Source organism: Ruditapes philippinarum, unplaced genomic scaffold (assembly GCF_026571515.1).
Source record: "Ruditapes philippinarum isolate M1 unplaced genomic scaffold, ASM2657151v2 ctg2504_1_1_1_1, whole genome shotgun sequence".
Taxonomy (NCBI): Eukaryota; Metazoa; Mollusca; class Bivalvia; order Venerida; family Veneridae; genus Ruditapes; species Ruditapes philippinarum.
In genome coordinates, this window is record NW_026860106.1 from 36,549 (window position 1) to 62,233 (window position 25,685).

General features: G+C 32.6%; 1 protein-coding gene across 3 annotated transcripts; it reads left to right on the forward strand.

Annotated features, from left to right (window-relative positions):
• The first annotated feature begins 7,361 nt into the window (after positions 1-7,361).
• On the forward strand, positions 7,362-25,658 carry LOC132758926 (uncharacterized). 3 transcript variants are annotated; one of them, XM_060750632.1, is made up of 3 exons: positions 7,362-7,449; positions 11,820-12,145; positions 25,390-25,658. In XM_060750632.1, exons 2-3 carry the CDS (start codon positions 11,845-11,847, stop codon positions 25,554-25,556), a joined length of 468 nt encoding a protein of 155 aa, XP_060606615.1. In that variant the 5' UTR covers positions 7,362-7,449; positions 11,820-11,844; the 3' UTR covers positions 25,557-25,658. The 3 variants fall into 3 exon arrangements, 2 of the variants coding, with proteins under 2 accessions (XP_060606615.1, XP_060606616.1); XM_060750633.1 differs by having other exon boundaries at positions 25,393-25,658; XR_009629643.1 differs by lacking the exons at positions 7,362-7,449; positions 11,820-12,145 and adding an exon at positions 14,630-14,992.
• Positions 25,659-25,685: the final 27 nt, after the last annotated feature.

Below are 25,685 nucleotides of genomic sequence, written 5' to 3' on the forward strand. Positions count from 1 at the left end.
GTAACAAATGCAAACTATACAATTGATGATTTGTTTGATACGCCTTTAGTTTTTTTTAAGCTGAATAATAATCTGCAAATACATTAAGAGTTATATGATAACCTTTTAGTTGAGGCGAAGAAAATGTACCAATACCTATTGTTTTCCTAGTCTACCATTTGTTTTGCACGAACAGACAAACCACGGAGAAGTGATCCTTATATGTCACCACTACTTTGAAAAGTTGAACGATATTTAAATTTTAAGCTCAAATACTTTATGCAATTGTTTCAAAGTCACAATGGTCCATAGGATTTAAAACCCTTTTTGCATAAGCACATTTGATAAATATAACTTTTCTGTAAATAAAATGGTTAAAAATGGTGTAAAACATACAACTTTGGTTTCAAATGTTTTTTTATTTATAACATTACTTATTAGTGAATTAATTTCAAAATATGTCAATTAAATCTAAAATTTCATAAAATGCCCCTTTTCTCAAGATAATGTTAAATTACGTAAGGTACCACCTTGCACTGACCCCTTCATTTGATATTTATATATCAATTATTCCTTACGTCGGATAATGTAACCCACCCTAAGTCTTTCAGTAATTATTCTATGGATACTGATCTTGTTAAGTCCGTTTGTCATATTACATTTTGTCTATGTCAAAATGCCATTATGAATTTATAATACAGCAGAAATCCTTTATCTGTGGGAAAAGAAAATTAATTAATTTACAGCAGTAGATATACATGTATATAATTCATAGATATTCGGCTACTAAACCCTTTGTAGACAGGTTCTCAGAAAATCTTACAATATGATTTGAATGATGGAAAAAATGGCAACAAAATCTGCTTTTCTTTTGTGATACATATCTTTTTAGCACATAGGTAATTTAGTCTATTGGACTTCCGTCCACAAGTTTTACAAATATCATGTCGGAATTTCACAGCTCTTTTTAACAGAAGCTCATTTTGTTGTTTTATATGTAAGCTTGATCCAATGACGAAATAATGTTTGAAGACATTAATTGTACAATTGTCTAACAATATGAAGTCAATTGGTCAGAACACTAAGTAGGCGGAGCCTAACAATCAAGTTTAAAGGTACTGCATGCAATATATATTTAATGAAGATTTAAATATGAAACAATATATATTCAATGTAAAAATAAATAAGAAACATCTCCCTTCTTTAAAAAAAACAACAGGAAATTTCTAAAGAATCTAAAGGCAAATAATGTTGATATCACTTGTATCTGATTTATCTTAATGTCTGTTTTATTGCCATGATAATGTTCTCAGTTCTATTCCTCCACATATGTTGTAAAAATGTCAGCAAATTATTTATGGCTTATCTGTGAGGTAGAATGTCCATTTAATTGATAGCTGATTTCACGCTAGTTCCATGGTGTATCATTACACTAATAGTCACTAAATTCACATCGACCTCAAGAATGATAATATTTGTAGTCTACACGTGTTTTCTTTTGTACTGTAGAGATATTTGCATGCAAAACTATACATAAACACATATATTATTTTAAGAGGCAACATAACATTATAAAAATAGCATGTATAAGTAATAATTTCTAGAGGTTTGAGGGGTTTAGTTGACCTCTCATTATAATATGTTGACCTTTGTTTAGCATTAAACATACTGTCTCTAATAACCGGTGTGTCAGGGACTTTGGGATCAAGTTGCTCTGACATTTTGTTTTGTTTGTTTTGATTTTGTAAACAGATTTTTGACAGTTTTGACAGTGATTTCTGCTAAACCATTGCCTGAAGAATGACCTGGGGATGATGTAACATGAGAAAAATCATACAGTTTTGCGAACTGTAAGAAACTTTCTGCACTGTAACACGGGCCATTATCTGAGTATAATACTTCAGGTACTCCATGTCTGCTAAAGAAGCTTTTCAATTTGTTAATGACTGTACTAGATTTTGTTCTTGAGATTTGACTAACTTCAAAGTTCTTGCTGTAAGCATCAACTAATAACACATAATCTGAGTTATTCCAATGAAAGAGATCTGTAGCACAAATTTGCCACGGTCTATCGGGTATTTTATTTGGTATCAAGGGTTCCTTGGGTTTGAACACATATGCTCTATACATATAGGGCATTCCAGGACTTTTTTCTTTATGTCTGTGGCCATGTTTGGCCAAAAGAGCACGTTTCGAGCTCTATTTAAGCATTTTTCTACATCTAAATGTGCATCATGGATAATGTCAAGCATGAGTGATCTGAGCTCTACTGGAACTAGAATTTTAGTATTCTTTAAGATGACAACATCTATAACTGATAGTTCATCTCTGAAATTCCAGAATTCCAGAATACTTTGAGGGCAATCTGATCTATTATCAGGCCATCCTTCATGAATAACTTTTGAAAGAATTTTCATTTGTGGGTCAGATTTGGTTGTTAACCTAATTTGTTCCATGTTTGGTCACTCACTGGTAAGTTCGACATAATTGTGTGTACATGTGTTTCTAGATTAGCCGATTCGGCAATTTCTGGGTATGTGTCTGGTAAGACTTTCCGAAACAAAGTATCTGCTAGGGGTATATCTTTCCCGGGGATGAAAACTACGTCAATATCATTCGGCTACAATTGAAGTAATACACGCTGCAGTCGTGGAGGGGCTGAGTTCAAGCCTTTTTTTCCATATAGCTTGGAGCTTGGAGAGGTTTATGATCACTTTGACATGTAATACGTTTACCGTAAATCTACTGGTGGATTTTTTTTACATCCGAAAAGGATAGCGTACAATTCCTTTGTGATTTAGGGATAATTGACCTCAGTAGGGGTAAGCGACTTTGATGCAAAACCAACTGGTTTATCCTCCTGCATGAGTACTGCAGCTAAACCATACTTGGACGAGTCGACTTGAAGAGTAATTTCCTTATTTGGGTCAAAGAAAGAGAGTATCGGACAAAGGCTTTGTGTAATAATGCTTTAATACCTGTTGTAGGGCATTTTCCTGGGGTGCATCCAAGCTAAATCTACATCTTTAGATAGAAGCTGTTTCATGGGTGCAGTTATTTCTGAGAGTTTGGGTGGAAATCTCTGTAAGTATGTGACCATGCCTAGAACTGTTTGCAATTCCTATTTAGAAGTAGGAGATGGCATCTCTGCTATGGCCTTGACCTTTGCAGGATCTATTTTTAAACATTGATCAGTAATTAAGTAGCCAAAGAAAGGTAACTGTGTTTTCCCTTTTTCCGTTTTGTCGGGATTGAGCTTGATGCCTATTAATTGGCATCTTCTCAAGAGTCTATATATTTCGCCCTATCTTTGCCGTAAACAACAATGTCGTCGACGGTTGTTCTTACTCCTGGCAAACTTTCAAGCCACTGTTCCATTTTTGCACAAAATGCATCATTTGCTTTCTTAAGGCCATATCGGAGTCTGAGGAATCTGTATCTTGCAAAACAACTGTTAAAAGTTGTCAAGTAAGATGACTTTTCTGTAAGTTGAATAGACCAATAACCACTACATGCATCTATTTTTGAAAACACAGTAGCATTTGACAAGTCGGGCAATATGTCGTCAATAGTAATAATAATAATGATAAACTCCTTATTTAACGAAGGTAACTTATTAAGACAATACATCAAAGCATTATATACAACACATATAATGCAAAATCTTATTTTCAACAAGGCCTTCAATGAAACATACACATAACAATGGACATATTCAAGCAATTATAAAGATAACAACATTCAGTAAATCTTAATCAACGAAGAACACAGACATAATATTATATTATAGTATAGGTAAATTTTCTATAATTCATCTTTACATAATAATAAATGTTTGAAATGTGTTTTAAACAATTTTAGACTCGAAAAAATCTTATTTTTAAAGGAATAGTGTTCCATAACTCCATACTAGAATAATAAAAAGTACGTTTCAAATAATTTGTTTTAGGTCGTTTATGCAAAATGTCTTTTTATGTGTTGATCTTAGTAAGTAAGTTTTATTTTGAGATAATGGAATTAGATTAGAAATGTATGCTGGCGTTAATTTTTTTCATCGCTTTATATACCATAATTCCAGAAAAGTATTTACATCTATATGGAAAAGATAACTACACAAATGTATTTCATATTTTGAAACATATCAAGAGAATTTGTTTTTACGGGTTTATTTAAAATAATTCTGGCGGTTCTTTTTTGTAATTTTGTTATTCTATTTAGATCTTATTTGTTACATTGGGACCAAATAATACATCCATAATCAAAAGTAGGGGCAATGTAAGCGTTATAAAATAATTGTTTCATTTCAGGTGTAAGAATTAGTTGAATTTTTTTCAGCAGAGATATTTTAGAAGCAAGCTTAGCACACGTTTTGTCAATATGTATTTTCCAAGAAAGACAGTTATCAATATGCAATCCAAGTAGCTTTTGACAATGAACATTATTTATACTAGAATTCTCTATATGCAGAGAAAGATTGCCTATGTTATTTATTTTACATTTTGATCCAATTATCATGCACGTTGTCTTTTCTAGATTAATGGCTTTATTATTGAGAGTGCACTTTCCTGTATTTTAGTAAGTCTAGTTGCAACTCAGACTGTATATTACTTTATTTATTTATGAATCAGTATATTATGGTCAACTAAATCAAAGGCTTTTTTAAAATCTAAAAATACAGCACCTATTATATTTCCATCATCAATATTTGTAAGCCTAGCATCTATAAGGCGAATCAAAGCCGTTGAGCAAGAATGATGTCTCCGGAAACCTGACTGGTTTTCATTAATGATATTGGTATAATGAAGATAATTATTATAGTCCTATTAGGGTAATGGGGTCTTTTGATGGCATTGTTTAGATCTTTCGGATCTAAGCATAACCGTAAAGAGCCATTAGGTTTTTCTACTACAACTAGACTATTTACCCAGTCTGTAGGTTCTGTGACTTTCTTATTAATACCTAAGCTTTCCATTCTGTCAAGCTCTATTTTAAGTTTGTCACGAATGGCAACAGGAACTCTGCGTGGAGGGTGAACTACTGGTGTGACATTGTCACGCAACTGTATTTCAAATTCCCCTGGCAGTTTTCCTATTCCGTTGAAAACATCTGAGTATGTATTGAGCACTTGCTCCTTTGTAATAGGCACTGTGCACATATAAGACAGTACTAACTTAATTAAGTTTAACTTAAGGCATGTTTGAAGACCTAGAATTGGGCTTGAATGTGTATCTACTATGTAAAACTCTTCTGTAGAGACTTGACCTTTATATGTACAAGGAAGATTGATACAGCCATCGACTTTGAGAGGCTGACCATTGTATACGGTTAATTGCTTTTGTGTTGGAAGTACATGATCTAATGTGCCTAATGATCTGAATATTGACCTTGAGAGAACATTGACCTGAGTCCCTGTATCAATTTTCATATTAAGTTATGTTGAGCAGACTTTGACCTTAGCAAATGCTTGATTTGTTGTGATGTCATGCTCAACTGTATAGACTTACATGTCATTATCATGACGGGGTAGTGAACAATCAAGATCATTTGTGTTAAAATGTGACCCCATTAACATTTTTGCTTCCTAAATCCTGTTTTCTTTTCCTACACACTTTTGCGAAATGATTAAACTTTGTACAATCCAAACACTTTTGACCCTTGGCTGGGCATGTATCACGTTTTAAATGGTAAGTCCCACAGTTATTACATTTATTTTTATTTCCAGTAGATACTCGTTGATTGGTTCTAGTGCTGTGTTTGCTGCCATCTGTCCTTCTGCTTTGCGTCCGAAACTGCTTAAATGGTGCTGCTGCTGTTGCTGCTGAGGATTTCTTGACTGCATTGATGGATTGGGCTTGGCCGCTTATATCCCTTAGCTGTGTCTGACTTAATGCATAAGTGCGAGACAAGTCAATACATTTTTCAAGTGTCAAGTTTGATCCTTCATTGGTGAGTTTCTCTCTTATCTGGTGGGAACGTACACCAAATACAATGTGATCACGTATCATCTCGCTTTGTATCTCGTCTGCATAGCTACAGTCCTTTATTAATAATTTTAACTCTGTGACGAATTCTTCAAAGGTCTGTAAAAACTTTAAACTTATACCTAGAGTATATGTAGTACATTTTGGGCGCACAATATGTCTCGAAACCTTTATAGTATGTCTGAAGCAGTTTTCTTTGATCAGCTGTAACTGTCCAGGTTGAAAAAATTTGGTGACACTTCTCACCGACCCATAGCATTAAATAGTTGCACTTAGCTTCCTTTGTTTTCTTTTCTAGTCGCCCTTCAAACATAAAGTCACAATGTTCTTTAAACTTCTGACATGCATTTGGTAAGTCTCTAGCTTCCCAGTCCATTCTTGGATTTGTTTGTGAATCCATCTTTTTACAATGGTTATAAATCCAAAATATATTTAATTTCTGTTATTTTAATTATTATTATAAATAATTAAATCCTTTTATTCTGACATGTTTTATGTTTGTTTATTTGGTGTGGATGCAGAGAATACGAGAAAAAGTAAAAAAAATCTGGAAACAAAGTGATCCCTCGGAAACATTAATCACAACAAAATTACAAGAGAATTGCAGACTCGGTTTGATTGAGTCTGTACATGAGGGATAATGAATACGTGCAACATCCCTCACGCCCCCTAGCACCGGCTTGAGCGGTACTCAATTCTCAACACTTAATAGTGCTGGTATCAATGATCCCGAAGGACCAGAAAAATTTAACAACACTGAAAAGAAGTACGGGGCAACTTTTTACAGCTGCCACACAGCACTTGACACCTGCTGTTGTGAAGTATAAAACTCTGGAAACAAAGTGATCCCTCGGAAGCATTAATCACAACAAAATTACAAGAGAATTACAGACTCGGTTTGATTGAGTCTGTACATGAGGGATAATGAATACGTGCAACATCCCTCACGCCCCCTAGCACCGGCTTGAGCGGTACTCAATTCTCAACACTTAATAGTGCTGGTATCAATGATCCCGAAGGACCAGAAAAATATAACAACACTGAAGTGAAGTACGGGGCAACTTTTTACAGCTGCCACACATCACTTGACACCTGCTGTTGTGAAGTATAAAAATCTGGAAACAAAGTGAAAAACTGTTCTTAAATTGATGAATTGAACTGATACAAAAGTTTTACATAAATCGGTCATTTTTTTTAGCAATTAAGACAGCAAACTTTTGTTATTTATACTATTTGTGTCAAGAATATGATAAAGATTAATAATATAAAGTTTTAAATGGTTGTTGTTGAAGCAATCTGGAATTTGGAACTGTTTTAATTGGGAGTTAACACAGTCAATGAAGGAACACATATAGTAGTATTCTGCCTTATAAATTGGTCGTGTGAAACCTGATCCGCTAGAGGGCGGTTATACTTTCGCTTTGATAATTTCTGAAAAAAGAAAACTTATGTTGTTGCTAAAGTTTTAACCCTGGAAAAATACTAACAGGTACATTTAAATAAGCAGATTTATGTTTAAGTATGCGCTTTTTGTTGCTGAATATTTTACGTCTGTGTAATAGATGGAGAAATAAAACAAAAATGTTTTAGACGCACAGTTGTCTGGGTAATCGAATGATTGCAGAAATTAGAATCTACTTTCGTTTTCAAAAGAAAATTATCTGAGCAATAAAATGCCCAAGCTACTGTTTGCTCGACTGCAACATTATTAAAACATACACATTGAGCTTTTAAAAGGCTTGGTATATGAATCAAACTGTTGCTCAATAAATTAAAAGCAAATTGAGATTTTTTAACAGTTTCATTCAACAGTTCAAAGCATTCCAGTACCTGTGCTCGACCAGCCCAGTGCTCGACCAATACTTCTATTTGTGTATGATTTATACATTAAAGTGGAAAACCCCTGGGAGTTTGGTAGTGTTATTTGTACCTGACCTGTAACATCTACACCATGTACAAGTACTCCAATATTGGTAGAATATTGGCCATTTTGCAGACAATATTAAACAGTACAAAATACAATTCTATGATAAAAGTAGCAGTAAAAACTATTTAAAACACTTCAATAATGATAATTTAGGGCAAATGTGGACAATACTTTTTAAAATTGCCTTTACTCTAATGCTTCCAATTGATTTCTATACGAAAGGCGCCCAAAAATCATCAAAACTCAGCTTTCCATAAATTGTAGGGGCTATGAATTATTTTTTTAAATAAGCGATCATTATTAACATGTAAACAAATATGGCAGCTGTACGGAAAAAAATCTGGAACACATTACTAAAAGCACAGGTAAACGTTGCGTGGCCATGACTTACACTATACCCCCGTTCCCCCTCTACAACCCAAAACCCTAAAAAAAAATTATGAAAAAAAAAAAATTTTATGACTAAAATATTATAAAGGTATTTTACTCTACTTTCATTTTGCATAGAAATATCACTAGCATCTCAATTATCAGCGCATATATTCATCAATTTTTCACCAATCTTAACAATCTTGGTCTCAAATCTTAGATAAATAAATACTCTTTAAGAAAACAACACTGGCACCTTCGCTGATTATACGTAGCAAGAAATATCCAAGCCCAAACTGTCAACAAATGAAACTCGGAAGAGATCTGATTGCACCGTTTCGGTAAAACTCTCACGAGTAAAACACACTAAATTCACCGTGAAAGAATATTTCTTTGTATTGCGTATTTAAATATGATAAAATTAAGTTATTATTTGTAATAATTGTTCAATCAAAGCATCATATGAAACTATAACGCACCTTTTTTCCTATATGTCAAATTCTCAATCCAAAATGAAAGTAAATTGGCACAGCAGAGTTGTTTCCCTTTAAGTATTTTCATTGGTCCGAGGTTTTCCTGTGACCAATGAAAATACTCCATTTGAAAACAATCTGCAGGCCCATTTTACTTTCATTTTGGAATGAGAATTTGACATATAGGAAAAAAGATTATTAAGATTGGTGAAAAATTGATGAATATATGCGCTGATAATTGAGATGCTAGTGATATTTCTATGCAAAATGAAAGTAGAGTAAAATACCTTTATAATATTTTAGTCATAAAAATTTTTTTTTTTTTCATAATTTTTTTTAGGGTTTTGGGTTGTAGAGGGGGAACGGGGGTATAGTGTAAGTCATGGCCACGCAACGTTTACCTGTGACTAAAAGCATAGACCATTTGTAATTACACCAAATATCACACTTAACTATGTTTGCAAAGTGATTTTAGTATAAAAAATATGAGAATAAGTAATCTCACCACTAACAAAGTTTGCACTCTTACCCTATGCTACGACCGGATGTAAACAATATGTTCGCACAGGGCATGCGCGGTGGTTAAATCCCACCCATTTTATTCAATTAAATTCTAGAACAACCACTACTTTCGGTTTCAATTTTGCTGACAAGGAACAGTTTGAGTCAACGTAAGTGTTAATTTTAATTGCAATGTCCAAAACTTTGCACTGCACGGCATAATTTTCATTACATATCCGGTATTATCACCGTCATGGTAGTTTTTATTCCACTCGGTCAAAATGACGGTACACATTTACATGTAAACAAACAGATTTAACTTCTCAGACAATTTATATAAGGAATGGACACACGGTAAACTCTGTTGCAACGTAAAGTATATTCATAAATCTGTTTGAGAAAAATTGTCTCCGTGTTCAAATAAATTTCAAAAACGGGAAAAAAAGCAGTCTTTTACCGATACCCTGCAACAGAACCTTATTATTCTGACGAATTAAATCGACTTTATAACGCTCGTATACAATTATTTATTGATTGATTTTCATTATATTTATTTTGCAATACCTATCATTCAATATGCAATCAAACAAAACCAAGTTTTCATACATTCAAGGAAATTGTAAGTTAGGACGAGCTTTCAAAACGAACAGGTAGCAATTTCCAACACGCTTACCGAAACTCCAACATGGCGGCTCATTTGCATAATTTATTCATAAACGCAGGAGCATAGAACTTTGTTAGTGCTCACCCCAATATATGTATTATATTAATTCCAAAACTCTTATAAACACTTAATTTGTCAATGTATAGCATTTCCTTCTTATCATATTTACTCTCATATTTACATCTATAGACACTAAAACGTAAATGTTTCAAAATATTTTTGAAATAGAATTATTGAACATAAAAAGTCAGATCTGTTTTTAAAAAATAAAAGTTCTGATAGGGATAAAACCACCTGGTCGAGCACTGGTTTGGTTGCCTGAAAACTATAGTGGTTTTATACCCAAAATTAAATCGGTGGTAAATTGTATCCCGATCTGTGTTGTTAAAAGGCTTTAGCTTATTGTGAGTTTGAAAGGGCCAGCTTTGTAAGAAAAATAAGTTTCCCAGCAAACTTTTTGTTCTGAAAGAGTTTTTATGTGATTTTGTGAAAAACTGGTTGAGCACTGGTACGGTGACTAATAATAGTGTCATAAATGTATGACTTTCCTATAGGCTGGTTTTGAGTACAATAGTAATTTTAGCAAAACACAGTCTTATGGAAACATATGACTATCAGAGACATCTAAATACCTGTACTGGCATGCAAGTAGTTTCCATACAAAAGCAGTACTGTAGTACTGGTCAGGAACTAGTTTCCGGACAAGACCAGTTTCAGGACAAGTATTACAACAGCTTGATTTTGGCTTTATCGATGAGGATCGGTATTATATATCATGAAGATGGGTGGTTTGATTGTTTGTGAAAATAAACTTCCTTCCAAGTTAAAACATCATTAAATTTTCGTGAAGATATCTTACCTGTGTTATAAAAAAAGCTACATCCCTATGGGGTATGCAACTTGTTCTGCGCATGTGCAATATTTTGTTTATTTCAGGATATAATTTTGGGTAGCAATCATTGCACAATGCAGACAACACTATTAATTTTTCCTTTCATAAACATTTTTCAGTAAATCAGCTTAAATATAAGAAAGCCAATATTGGAAATTTGTTGTTATATTAGAATAATTATCAGTGAAAAACATATATGAATAACAGCTTAATATATGACCAGAAACTGGTTCTGCAAGAGTGAACAATTTACACTTTAATAACCTAATTTAACCTTTCAGTTTGTACAATGCTTACATGTATGTCACCAGGTCGATTAATTTCGGACGTAGTTAGAGCTCAGGTTTTTTGTATGTTAGTTTTATTTATGTAAGTCTATTTTTGAAAAAATAAACAATTAAAAACCTCGAATTCTGTTTGCAAACTGGTCCCCGACCAGTACCCATATTTTTCACGTAAACACTTTATGTTTACCTGCATTCTTTAAGAATTGATATTAAATCATGTAGATTTGTGAACAAAACCAAATCTATGTGTCAAATCGACAGGTTGTACACAATTTTTTTCATTTTAAATCACTTTCACCTGTGTGTTGTCAAAGCGTGACCTAATGTAAACATTGGGGGATTCAGTGCTTGCTTCATGCATGCTAAAAAGTCATAAAAGAGTTGGCTGCAGAGGCAGCAGAATAAATCATGCCCCTTGGGTTAAAACTGGCCCACCCTACAAGGGGTCAATTACTTTACATAGACTTACTTAGTAAAACAATTAAGTCTTCTTGCATAAAATTACATTGCTAAGAGCTTAAATATTTATCCTCAAGCATTTCCTAGCAGACATCTACAAATATTTAAAAAAAATTCAGCTTGGAAAGAAGGGAAAAAAATAAAAAACCTAATGTGACCTCATTACTGGCTTTAACTTTTTTCTAGCAATGTCTCTCAAGTGAGTGATTCAGGGCCATTATGCCCTTGTTATTTAAAAATCTTATAAAGTTTATTTAGATATTTTTAACTTAGTGTTCATGTTTCAGAAATAAAGAGGAATAGTTGTGCAATATGAAGTGCTCTAAAAGCACATGTGGTGCTGTGGGGCAGGGAAAGTTTTGTCATGAGTGTGGGTCAAAGATGATTGAAGAAGTTAAAACAGATACTGTTGTTATATGCAATGGCAGACAAGACAATGGAGACCCTTGTCAGTCAGAGCTTGTGAAGGGACTCAAATTTTGTCCTAATTGTGGAACAAAAGTTGACCAGTCATTATTTTATCTTCAAGAGGAAAGATGCAGTAAATGTAGCCATATCCTACTAACAGGGATGTCATTCTGTACTGAATGTGGTCATAGAAAAAATGTTACAAGTAAGTAAATTATAAAAATAATGTTATAATCCAAATAATGTATTTGCATCACTGCTTAACAAATTAGTAAGTGAGGTATACTGGAATCAGCTTGTGTGGCCATTAGGCCACCATCAAAGACAGCCAAACCTTGTATGATATATTATGTAAAGGTATGGCACTTGTAAATATTAAATAGTTAATAGTTATCCTAGACACCTGTGTTTCAATGTTTCACTTTGGTCAAAGCATGCTTGCAACATTATATGCCATCAAATATTGATTATAATAGAGGGTCTCTGTCCAAAGCCTATGAATTGAGCTTAGAATTTGACTGAGTTATAAGATAATGTGTACTCGGAAAATTCCTAATTGAAGTAAGTGTGCAAGATGAATCTTTATAACTACTGAAGGTATTCACTTGAAAATTCACAGATGTCTGAAGGTCACAGTCTACAATCGCACCCCTTTCTAATCTTACAAAATTTCTTATTTATTTTTGTTTGCAGTGTAAATAGAAAAATTGTTCTCTTAAGACTGCAAGTATGTCTTCATGATGATTATTGTAGGTCAATGAAGAAATGCATGCAGTTTCAATAACACAACAATATGAAAATAACTAAAGAATCGTGCAATAGCCAATAGTAATGCATAATTGTGCAATTCTATAGCTGAATATATTATACATGTAACTATGCTTCAATGTAGTATTATAATTATGATAATGGTAGTTTGAAAAAATAATGTCTAAGGATTATTGCATTGTTGTACTTATCATATCAATAAAACACAAATTTTTTCTTCAAAACAGTAGTGAAGTTGTTATTCTCACGATTGATGTAAAAAAAGAAACATATTTGTAGAAACAATTTTGTTACCATATTAACATTTATTACTGAAAGGCGTTTTTAGGATTATGTAATTTTCCATTATGAATGAAGTTGTAAATTTATATGCAACTAAAAGAAAAAAGTGCTACCTGAAGATATAATTTCTTTCCGTAATATTATTAATATATAATATACAAGACAGAGAATCAAAGGCCGGCAGTAAGCCACATTGAATTTACCAGAGCACAGTTTAACCATCGCATAGTTGCTGGGCAGGCTGTCAAACAGTTTACCAGTACTAGTAGCCTTCACTTTCGCAAGGAACTGAAACTTCTGTACAAGCCAGAGCAGAGGTACAGTGTGAGTGACCGTGATCAAATTTACCTGATTGCAGTCCTACTAGAAGTATTTAATTTCAATGGGAGATAACCCATTACTGCAATAAGGTCTGGAGAATTGTGTCTTATGCTAAGTTACTTTAAATTTTTACTTCTTACTACAATATTAAGTATAGGTTAAAGTTTATTAGTACATATTTACAAAATTAAATTGGTGACCAATTTGTTTTTGTTACTATATACTAATAAATTTTAACCTGCTGTTGCTGATTTACCAAAGTAAATGTGTTACGATTCATTTGAAATACTGCAATCCTATTGGACAAAAAATAATTTCAAACACTTATCAGTATTAATCTGTAAAGATATAATATTGCAGTGGTATTTTTAAAAAAAAACAAACAAAACAGGTTGGCCATTTTCAGAAAATATGGCAATGTGTACTGTATTACGTCATAGATAAAAATAAAAAAGTCAAAGGTTAGGTACATGTATATATGCCAGTGCATTATTTTTTTGTCCAATAGGATTGCAGTATTTCAAATGAATCGTAACACATTTACTTTGGTAAATCAGCAAACTGATAATCAGTCTAGTAAATCAACTATTTATAAAAATAATTTTAAACAGCAGGTTAAAATTTATTAGTATATATTAACAAAAACAAATTGGTCACCAATTTTATTTTGTAAATACGTACAAATAAACTTTAACCTATACTTAATCTGTAAAGATATAATAATGCAGCGGTATTTTTCAAAAAAACAAAACAGGTTGGCCATTTTCAGAAAATATCTCAATGTGTACTGTATTACATCATAGATAAAAATAAAACAGTTAAGTTATGAGCATCAAAGGTTAGGTACAGTGCATTATTATCACATTAATATTGTAAAGTCTGTCTTTAAGCATGATAAGCCACAGCAAAGTTAAAGCGTTTTAAGTCTATAAACTAATAAGATAAATTATAAAAGAGTCAATAGCTAGATCTGTAGTGGTTTATGTATAGGATAGTGTTTATTAGTCAGCATAAACCGATATTGAAACTACTTGTGTCTGACACAGATTAAATGACTTTAAACATACTTTTTTTTTTAATTTTTGCATTCTCATTTGACAAAAAAAATACATATCAAAGATCAAATGTCTTAAAATTATCTTTGACTTAATTTGTGTAAAATAACCTTTCTCACATTACATTTTTAGCAATGCAGGAAACTGCATACTTGCTTATTTTTTTTTAATTTATGATGAAGAAATGGAAACTGCCTGGATAGGCTGTTTTCCAATTTTCATTTGCCTATTTTCCAAAATTTCAATGGAAAATCCATTAAATTAATAATTAGTGACAGTTTTAAACTAAAGTTGTGTAAATATTTGTCATGATTATATTCTAGTTTCATTTTCATTTTATTTTGGGTATTTCCTTTTTCCTGAACATGTATAGATAATAGCAAAGATAATGATACTACTGCACTGCATGGGATATTTTTGAAAAAATCAAGGTTGGCCATTATCAGAAATTAATGTGATATGTAAAGGGGAGGTGTAGCAGTGATTAAAAAAAATAAATACATTTTGAGGAAAATAATAGCCTGGAAATGTAGTGATAAAATATATTCAACTGGGCTATTAAAACAATTAACTTTAAGATTTTAAATTTAATTGGAGAGGAAAAATTATGGAAGAGAAAGATGAAGGTTTGTTTCAGATTTATAGCTTTAATTACCTCTTAACTTTAAACAGTTTTCATATTTTTAATTAAGATTGTTTGTTTTTTTAATCTATGTGGTGTATTATTTTTAGTTACATACATTTGTACTTCCTCAAATAGGAAATTAATTCCTTGTTGACTGATTAAACCTAAGGATATACACACGCTTATACTTTGATCCAGTAAACATGTTGTGAAACAAAAGCTATTTCATATTCAAAATATATTGACATGCCAAAGCTTGATACTGTGTTTTTAGCTCACCTGTCACAAAGTGAAAAAGTTGTCCGTAAACTTTTACTTTAAATGACATCTCCTAATAAACCACAAGGCCAATTTCATCCAAACTTCACAGGAATGTTCCTTTGGTGGTCACCTTTAAAAATTGTTCAAAGAATTTAATTCCATGCAGAACTCTGGTTGCCATGGCAACCGAAAGAAAAAACTTTGAATATCTTCTTTTAAAAAACCCTAATAGCTAGAGTTTAGATATTAAGCATGAAACATCTTCTAGTAAGTGTCTACAAAGTTTGTTCAAATAAAAGCCCTGGGGTCAAAACTGGCCCCGCCCCAGGGGTGTCATTGTTTTTAACTATATGTGTATAGTAAAAACTTAAAAAAATCTTCTTTTAAAAAGCCCAATGAGCTAGAGCTTAGATAATTAGCATGAAACATCTTCTTATGGGTGTCTACCAAGTTTGTTCAAATAAAAGCCCTGGGGTCAAAATTGGCCCGGCCCTAGGGGGTCATTGATTTTCCCTATATGCATATAGTTAAAACTTAAAAAATCTTCTTTTAAAGAACTCAAAGAGCTAGAGCTAAGAAATTTAGCATGAAACATGTTCTAATAGGTGTCTACCAAGTTTGTTCAAATAAAAGCCCTGGGGACAAAATTGGCCCCGCCCCGGGGGTCATTGATTTTCCTTATATGTGTATAGCAAAAACTTAAAAAAATCTTCTTTGAAGAAACCCAAATAGCTAGAGTTTAGATATTAAGCTATATACAGGTGAGCGACCTCAGGGCCATCATGGGCTCATGGCCCTCTTGTTTTCGTTCTGGGGCAGAATCTCGAGATATTGCCCAGACACGAAAATAGCACAATATCTCGCGCAGTACAATTAGTTGGACTATCTATTTCATTACACTGCCATTGACTAAGCAAAGAAATACATTTGATGTAGGTTACAATAAAAATACATGTACGAGGGTTGTTCATAAAGTAATAGGACTAAGAGTCTTGCATCTTTATATTCAATTCAATTTGGAATATTTTAATATGTACAGCGATCGAAAAATGTTTTCTTCAATTTAAGTATAAAAATATTGAATTCTTGTGCTTAACGCGTGTTCCCTGTGTTATTGAATAACCATGGTAACACGCACCCGGCGCAGCACATAAAAAAATAATTGAAGCTTAGTTTAACTTCTATTTTATTCACAATTTATTTTCTTTTTTCCCCCATTTATTCCACCAACACAATTTATGATATTTAAGTGACATTATGCCCAAATTTGACGTCATTCAGACATGAAATGACTAAATCATCAAGTTTTGAACAGCAGTGGTCATAACGTTAAATGTAGAAATTTGACGTTCATTAAAAAATGAAAATGTGTGCGATCGTTAAACAAATTGGCGTTACTCCTTCAGATACATATGAAAACATAAAATTAACACAGTACAATTAATCGGCTACTCGTTCTCAGCTTGCGCAAGCAAATCAATTGCACATACGAAATCACAAACAGGAAAGGATGAGAATGATAGCGGGAAATTGACGGGACTTTAGTGACGTCAAATGGAAAAGCGCTACAAATTAAATATCAATGGTAAACAGTCCACGGACTGCCCGGCATGTTTGATTTCTGCATCGGGTCTATTGATTCAGTTCTGCCCAAATGATTTGTTGCAAACAAAACGCTATTTCATTTAACTAGATATATGTGTTGTCAATAAATTAATGTAATAATGATTAACGGTAATAATTAATATTTTCCCCGATTTTCTTTTAAAAATGATACGCTGTTCCTGGTAGGAAAATATACTTTTCAGTTGATAACTATTGTTATTTTACTTACATAATCATATTGTTTTAAGAACGTACGATGATATCGAGGGCTTAACGCAATAAGGGCGTAACTACATTTTTTTCCAAAAATGGTTTTATATCATTTTTGACATTATTTTAGTCTTACTCATGAACTCTGAAAGTTTGAACAAATTATATTATTTATTTATATCTACTTTTTGATAATACTATAAGGGCCTATCTCAAAGTGACTTAATATGTTTTTTATGCAACATGGGAGTAACTTGACTTACGTCCTTATTGCATATATATAAAGTGTCTAAGAGTTTAACTTCTTTTCTGCAACATAGGCGAAAGTATATAAAATAAATCACAGTGATGTCATAAAAGTGCAGAAAGATATCATTGTCTCTTTGTAACAATATCAGATCTACTTTAAGTATATAATAATGTCCATGAAACAAGACTTGCTAATATTAATTGAAGTCAAATCAATTTCAAATGCATTTTCTCTTCTATTTTATTTTTAAAAAATGCACAGTCATGCAAGAACAAACTGCATCATTTAAACCTCCTTTGTTTCTTTAACTGATACCATTATCTGTTGCTAAGAATTTTACAGAATAAGTGAATTACCAGTATATTATTACTATTTACAGAAGTGTAACCAATTGACAGGACAAAAGTTATAGAAAATTAACTTTAAAGATTTTTCTATACCACTGTTTAACAATTACATCATATATATTTTACATATTATACACTAAACTTTTGTACTGTGTTTTAAAGACATTGATTTGCACATAAAATAAAATCTGTTTAAGTATTTAAAAACATTCAAATTTATCAATTAAATGAAGATATTCAATTAAATATCACATTGTCAATGGTTCTTTTAATACTTATGTTTTATTGCAAGAGATCATTTACAGAGTACACCACATGTCTGATGTTTCTGAAGTCATTATTCTAGTGAAACAAGTAACTGATAACTTTCTATGTACATTTGTATAATTATGTATAAAATAATTCAATTAATCGCTTTTTCATAAACATCATAAGTTCATGCCTGTTTAATCTATATTGATTACTATAAGATACAAGAATACGAGAAAAGGCGGAGAGTGGCCGGCTTTCGGGCTTTTTTTTTCTCAGAGAGTGAAACGAGAATGTGTTCGTTTTCGTTCTCCCCTTAGCTCCACATATGAGGTCTGGTCAAAGTTACATGATTTAGACACCTAGAACACTAGGGAGAATTCTTTCAGAAGGGATGACGCTTGATTCATTTTTTTTATTATTTTACGACGTCATAAACGTCATCAATTGTGCTGTTAGCTTGCCCAGGGCCGCGTACCCCTTGTCATTTGAAATGTTCACAGACTCGTTATTTTTAAACATATTTTATTGATTTTTTCACTGTGTATAGTGGATATGTTCCGATATTATTATCTTGTAAAATTGTGCACGTAAATTAAAAAATGTGAACAGTAGAGCTGCAGTCCTATTACTTTTTGAACAACCCTCGTATACTCAACATCACTAATTTTGCGTCATCACTTATTTCATGGTAATGGCATATTTCCATGTGACCAGTGTTAAAATTGGTTAGAATTGATATATTTTAATCATACCTAACCAACAAAGTTTTTGTGCTAAATAGTTTAAATCTGTAGATTTTTTCCTGAAACAGAACAACATTTTACTACCGGTAATTTCTTCAAAAAGTCACAATAGTCCGTTGAAGTGTATCTAAATGTTCCTGTTTGTTGACAAGAAATGATTTTGAGTTACAAGGCCATCCATAAAAAATTGTTTGTTTGTAGTGCTCCGACCGACCCATGAAAATTGCCCCGACTCAAAATTTTTTTTACACCTTCGAGTAAAAGTAAAAAAATTTTAATATTTAAAATTGAGCAAATTATAACATTTAGTAATTTTAACTGAAACATGAAAAAACTAGAGTATAATTATAAATATCAATTACCGTGATTTAAGTGATGACATACTGTTTTCAGAATGGATGACCTATGGTCTAGGTCTGACCCATTAAATCTGATTTTGATTGAATAATGTTGTTGTACAGCTGAAAATACCTAAATGTTACAGCTTATAATATTTTTTTTTGTGTTATAAGTTCATTGTTTTGCTTCTTGTTTCTAAGTGTTAAGTACAATGTACCTTGAACTAAGAGAAGCACAGTATAGTATATGGAACAGTATACTCATGGTTAAACTACCTAAACTTCAACAAAAGAATAAGATACAAATGTTCTCCATAAAAATTATATCTCAAAAATTCTGTCATTACATGTAAAAGTTGACATTAATGGTGTAACTTAAAAAAGTAAAGAAAAATTGTACATTACAAGCTTTACCATAACATTATCATTCTTGAACCTTGAACAAAATGTTCTTTAGTTGGGGACTTAAACTGACTTTCAAGGTCAATATTTTAGCTCACCTGAACACATGAGCTTTTGTGATGGCAGTGTGTCTTCCCTGATTTTCAATAATGTTTTTAAAACAACATGATGACACCTCCTTAAGCCACTTAGTGGACTTCGACCAGTTTTCACAAGAATGATCCTTAGGTGGCCCTTTATATTTAGATGTAAATGCATAAATTGGAGCTAAAATAGACTTTAAAATGAAATCTTTAAATAACCCTGTTCTCTAAAATTTTAATGTCAAGAGATAAATCGCATTTGCATCACCTGCTGGTCCTCTAAAATTGTGACTGATTCTAGCAAGCAATCCAGGGCCATCAAGGCTCTATTGTCATTTATTAGCTCACCAGAGCCGAAGGCTCAGGGTGAGCTATTGGTATCAAAGGGGGATGCTCCGGCGTCCGTCATCATGCTTCAACAATCGTCTTCTTCTCTGAAACAACTGAGCAGATTTACTTCAAATTTAGTCTGTAGCATCCTTGTGACAGTCACACTTGAATTTGCTCATGTCATTCCAATTGGCCCCTTTTAAGGGTCAGCAGAGCTAAAAATAGAAAAACATTTAAACATCTTCTTCTACAGAACTAATAGATGGATGATCACCAAACTTTGTCTGTAGCATTCTTAGGTAGTCTTTTATCAAGTTTTCTCATATAAATTTGATTGGCCCCTATTAGGGGTCTCTAGGGCTAAAAATAGAAAAACCTTTAAACATCTATTTCTACAGAACTAATTGATGGATGATCACCAAACTGTGTATGTAGCATTCTTGGGTAGTCTTTTATCAAGTTTGCTAATATTATTTTGATTGGCCCCTTTTAGGGGTCTCTAATGCTAAAAATAGAAAAACCTTTAAACATCTTCTTCTACAGAACTAATTGATGGATGATCACCAAACTTTGTCAGTAGCATTCTCGTGTAGTGTTTTATCAACTTTGCTCATATTAATTTGATTGACCCCTTTTAGGGGCCACTAAAGCTAAAAATAGAAATACGGTTAAATGTTTATTTCTAGAGAACTAATTGATAGAAATACTAAACTTTGTCTGTAGCATTGTTGGGTAGTCATTTATCAAGTTTGCTAAAAAAAATTTAATTGGCCCCTTATAGGGGTGCAAAAGCTAAAAATAAAAATACCTTGAAATGTCTACTTCTATAGAACTAATTGATGGATGATCACCAAACTTTGTCAGTAGCATTCTTGGTTAGCATTTTATCAAGTTTGCTCATATTAATTTGATTGGCCCCTTTTAGGGGTCTCTATAGCTAAAAATAGGAAAACCTTAAGATATCTTCTTCTACAGAACTAACTGATGGATGATCACCAAACTTTGTCTGTAGCATTTTTGGGTAGTCTTTTATCAAGTTTGCTCATATTAATTTGATTGACCCCTTTTAGGGGCCACTAAAGCTAAAAATAGAAATACGGTTAAATGTTTATTTCTAGAGAACTAATTGATGGATGATCACTAAACTTTGTCTGTAGCATTGTTGGGTAGTCATTTATCAAGTTTGCTAAAAAAAATTTAATTGGCCCCTTATAGGGGTGCAAAAGCTAAAAATAAAAATACCTTGAAATGTCTACTTCTATAGAACTAATTGATGGATGATCACCAAACTTTGTCTGTAGCATTCTTGGTTAGCATTTTATCAAGTTTGCTCATATTAATTTGATTGGCCCCTTTTAGGGGTCTCTATAGCTAAAAATAGGAAAACCTTAAGATATCTTCTTCTACAGAACTAACTGATGGATGATCACCAAACTTTGTCTGTAGCATTCTTGGGTAGTCTTTTATCAAGTTTGCTCATATGAATTTGAATGGCCCCTTTTAGGGGCCGCTTAAGCTAAAAATAGAAATACCGTTAAAGGTTTATTTCTAGAGAACTAATTGATGGATGATCACTTAACTTTTTCTGTAGCATTGTTGGGTAGTCATTTATCAAGTTTGCTAAAAAAAATTTAATTAGCCCATTTTAGGGGCGCAAAAGCTAAAAATAGAAATACCTTGAAATGTCTATTTCTATAGAACTAATTGATGGATGATCACCAAACTTTGTCAGTAGCATTCTCGGGTAGTGTTTTATCAACTTTGCTCATATTAATTTGATTGACCCCTTTTAGGGGCCACTAAAGCTAAAAATAGAAATACGGTTAAATGTTTATTTCTAGAGAACTAATTGATGGATTATCACTAAACTTTGTCTGTAGCATTGTTGGGTAGTCATTTATCAAGTTTGCTAAAAAATTTAATTGGCCCCTTTTAGGGGTGCAAAAGCTAAAAATAAAAATACCTTGAAATGTCTACTTCTATAGAACTAATTGATGGATGATCACCAAACTTTGTCTGTAGCATTCTTGGTTAGTATTTTATCAAGTTTGCTCATATTAATTTGATTGGCCCCTTTTAGGGGTCTCTATAGCTAAAAATAGGAAAACCTTAAGATATCTTCTTCTACAGAACTAACTGATGGATGATCACCAAACTTTGTCTGTAGCATTCTTGGGTAGTCTTTTATCAAGTTTGCTCATATGAATTTGAATGGCCCCTTTTAGGGGCCGCTTAAGCTAAAAATAGAAATACCGTTAAAGGTTTATTTCTAGAGAACTAATTGATGGATGATCACTAAACTTTTTCTGTAGCATTGTTGGGTAGTCATTTATCAAGTTTGCTAAAAAAATTTAATTAGCCCATTTTAGGGGCGCAAAAGCTATAAATAGAAATACCTTGAAATGTCTATTTCTATAGAACTAATTGATGGATGATCACCAAACTTTGTCTGTAGCATTCTTGGGTAGTATTTTAGCAAGTTTGGTTATATTAATTTGATTGGCCCCTTTTAGGGGTCTCTATAGCTAAAAATAGGAAAACCTTAAGATATCTTCTTCTACAGAACTAACTGATGGATGATCACCAAACTTTGTCTGTAGCATTCTTGGGTAGTCTTTTATCAAGTTTGCTCATATGAATTTGAATGGCCCCTTTTAGGGGCCGCTTAAGCTAAAAATAGAAATACCGTTAAAGGTTTATTTCTAGAGAACTAATTGATGGATGATCACTAAACTTTTTCTGTAGCATTGTTGGGTAGTCATTTATCAAGTTTGCTAAAAAAAAATTTAATTAGCCCATTTTAGGGGCGCAAAAGCTAAAAATAGAAATACCTTGAAATGTCTATTTCTATAGAACTAATTGATGGATGATCACCAAACTTTGTCAGTAGCATTCTCGGGTAGTGTTTTATCAACTTTGCTCATATTAATTTGATTGACCCCTTTTAGGGGCCACTAAAGCTAAAAATAGAAATACGGTTAAATGTTTATTTCTAGAGAACTAATTGATGAATGATCACTAAACTTTGTCTGTAGCATTGTTGGGTAGTCATTTATCAAGTATGCTAAAAAATTTAATTGGCCCCTTTTAGGGGTGCAAAAGCTAAAAATAAAAATACCTTGAAATGTCTACTTCTATAGAACTAATTGATGGATGATCACCAAACTTTGTCTGTAGCATTCTTGGTTAGTATTTTATCAAGTTTGCTCATATTAATTTGATTGGCCCCTTTTAGGGGTCTCTATAGCTAAAAATAGGAAAACCTTAAGATATCTTCTTCTACAGAATTAACTGATGGATGATCACCAAACTTTGTCTGTAGCATTCTTGGGTAGTCTTTTATCAAGTTTGCTCAAGACATATGAATTTGAATGGCCCCTTTTAGGGGCCGCTTAAGCTAAAAATAGAAATACCGTTAAAGGTTTATTTCTAGAGAACTAATTGATGGATGATCACTAAACTTTTTCTGTAGCATTGTTGGGTAGTCATTTATCAAGTTTGCTAAAAAAAATTTAATTAGCCCATTTTAGGGGCGCAAAAGCTATAAATAGAAATACCTTGAAATGTCTATTTCTATAGAACTAATTGATGGATGATCACCAAACTTTGTCTGTAGCATTCTTGGGTAGTATTTTAGCAAGTTTGGTTATATTGATTTGATTGGCCCCTTTTAGGGGTCTCTATAGCTAAAAATAGGAAAACCTTAAGATATCTTCTTCTACAGAACTAACTGATGGATGATCACCAAACTTTGTCTGTAGCATTCTTGGGTAGTCTTTTATCAAGTTTGCTCATATGATTTTGATTGGCCCCTTTTAAGGGCCGCTTAAGCTAAAAATAGAAATACCTTTAAATGTCTGTTTCTACAGAGCTAATGGATGGATGATCACCAAACTTTGTCTGTAGCATTGTTGAGTAGTCTTTTATCAAGTTTGCTCATATTATTTTGATTGGCCTCTTTAAGGGGCATCTTAAGCTAAAAATAGAAAAAACCTTTAAACTGTTCTTCTACTACAGAACTAAGTGATGGATGATCACCAAACTTTGTCTGTAGCATTATTTGGTAGTCTTTTATCAAGTTTGCTCATATTAATTTGATTGGCCCCTTTTAGGGGCCGCTAAAATTAAAGATAGAAATATGTTTAAACATCTTCTCCTACAGAACTATGTGATGGATGATCACTAAACTTTGTCTGTAGCATATTTGGGTTATCTTTTATCAAGTTTGCTCACATTAATTTTATTGGCCCCTTTAGGGGCTGCTTAAGCTAAAAATAGAAAAACCTTTAAACATTTTCTACTTCAGAACCAATTAATGGATGATCACCAAACTTTGTCTGTAGCATTCATTGGTACTCTTTTATCAAGTTTGCTTATATTAATTTGATTAGCCCCTTTTAGGGGCCACTAAAGCTAAAAATAGAAAAAAAACCTTCGAACATCATTTCCTACTGAAATAATTGATAGATGATCACCAAACTTTTGTAGCATTCTTAGGTAGTCTTTTATCAAGTTAGCTCATATTAATTTGATTAGCCCCGTTAAAGTTAAAGCTTAAATGCCCCAGGTTATAGCATTCATTCAAATTATTGTTTAAACATATTCTATGCTCAAATTTAATATTAGAAAATATTGACATTCCAACACTGAAAAGCAGTTGTTTCTGGTGAGTGACTCAGGGCCATCATGGCCCTCTTGTTTATATTGTTGTCATTATATTTCCTCCACATGTTTGGTTGGATAACTTTATTTGAGTTATCCTTTTAGTAGTTTACAAATACTCTTAGTAAAAATTTCCTCATGATTTACATAGAGGATATTTGTTTAGTTCAGTGTAAGATCGGAATATATTTCACCGAGTGAGCACCAAAAGGTATATTTCACGAGTGGCGCAGCCACGAGTGAAATATGAACTTTTGGTGTTCACAAGGTGAAATATATTTCAATCTTACACTAAACTAAACAAATTTTCTTTTTATTACATGCAAAGGAACGTTTTAAAAGACATTTAACCTAATACTGAATGAAAAGCGCGCCAAATAATAATACAACGTGACGTCATTTACGACGTCACGTCAGTAAGTTGGTACCCAGTACTGTGCACGCTGGTATTTCACTGAAACAACGTAAGGGGCTTAAATTCAAAACAGTGAAATTATCAAAGTGGTAATTTCACTGTTTCAAACAGTGAAATTACCAGTTTTATGTCACTGATATATTTCTATAAACCATCGAAAAGCATGTAATAAAAATCTATTGTTAAAGAAAAGTCACAGTATATTTTAATTTATCACAGATTGTACAAATTTCTATGTTTTGTAGGCAGTGAATTGAGTGACTGTTCTGTTAATGTATTTTTGGCCTTGTCATCTATTTCTGATACTTAAATAGCCATGCACTAGCTAAACAGTTAGTATGGCTTTGGCAGATACCAAAAATCCAAGCATTATCTCAGCATATTGTAATTCATAAAATTTGACTAAGGGGAACATAATATAACGTCAGAGTTAAAATCTTGTTGGACCCCTTGAATTCTTTTGTGATTTGCTGTAGCTAAGAAATATTTTTTTTTATTAGCAGGTAAACCAATTACTGTTGAGAAGGTCGGAGAAACAGATAATAGGGGTAGTGATAGAATGGAGTCTATTTCTAGTTCAAAAGACGAGAATGCAAATCAGTCAACAGCTTTAGGACAGGATGTTTTGGATAAGGAAGGATCATCTGATAAGGAAAATGCCCAATGAAAGGTTAGCAGAGGAACCCATGTCAATAGAGATTATTGAAATGGAAACTGATGCAAATCATCAGACCTCTAATGGTGGAAATTTGAAACAAAGAGCATTCAGATGTTGATGTAGAAGAAAAATAAAACT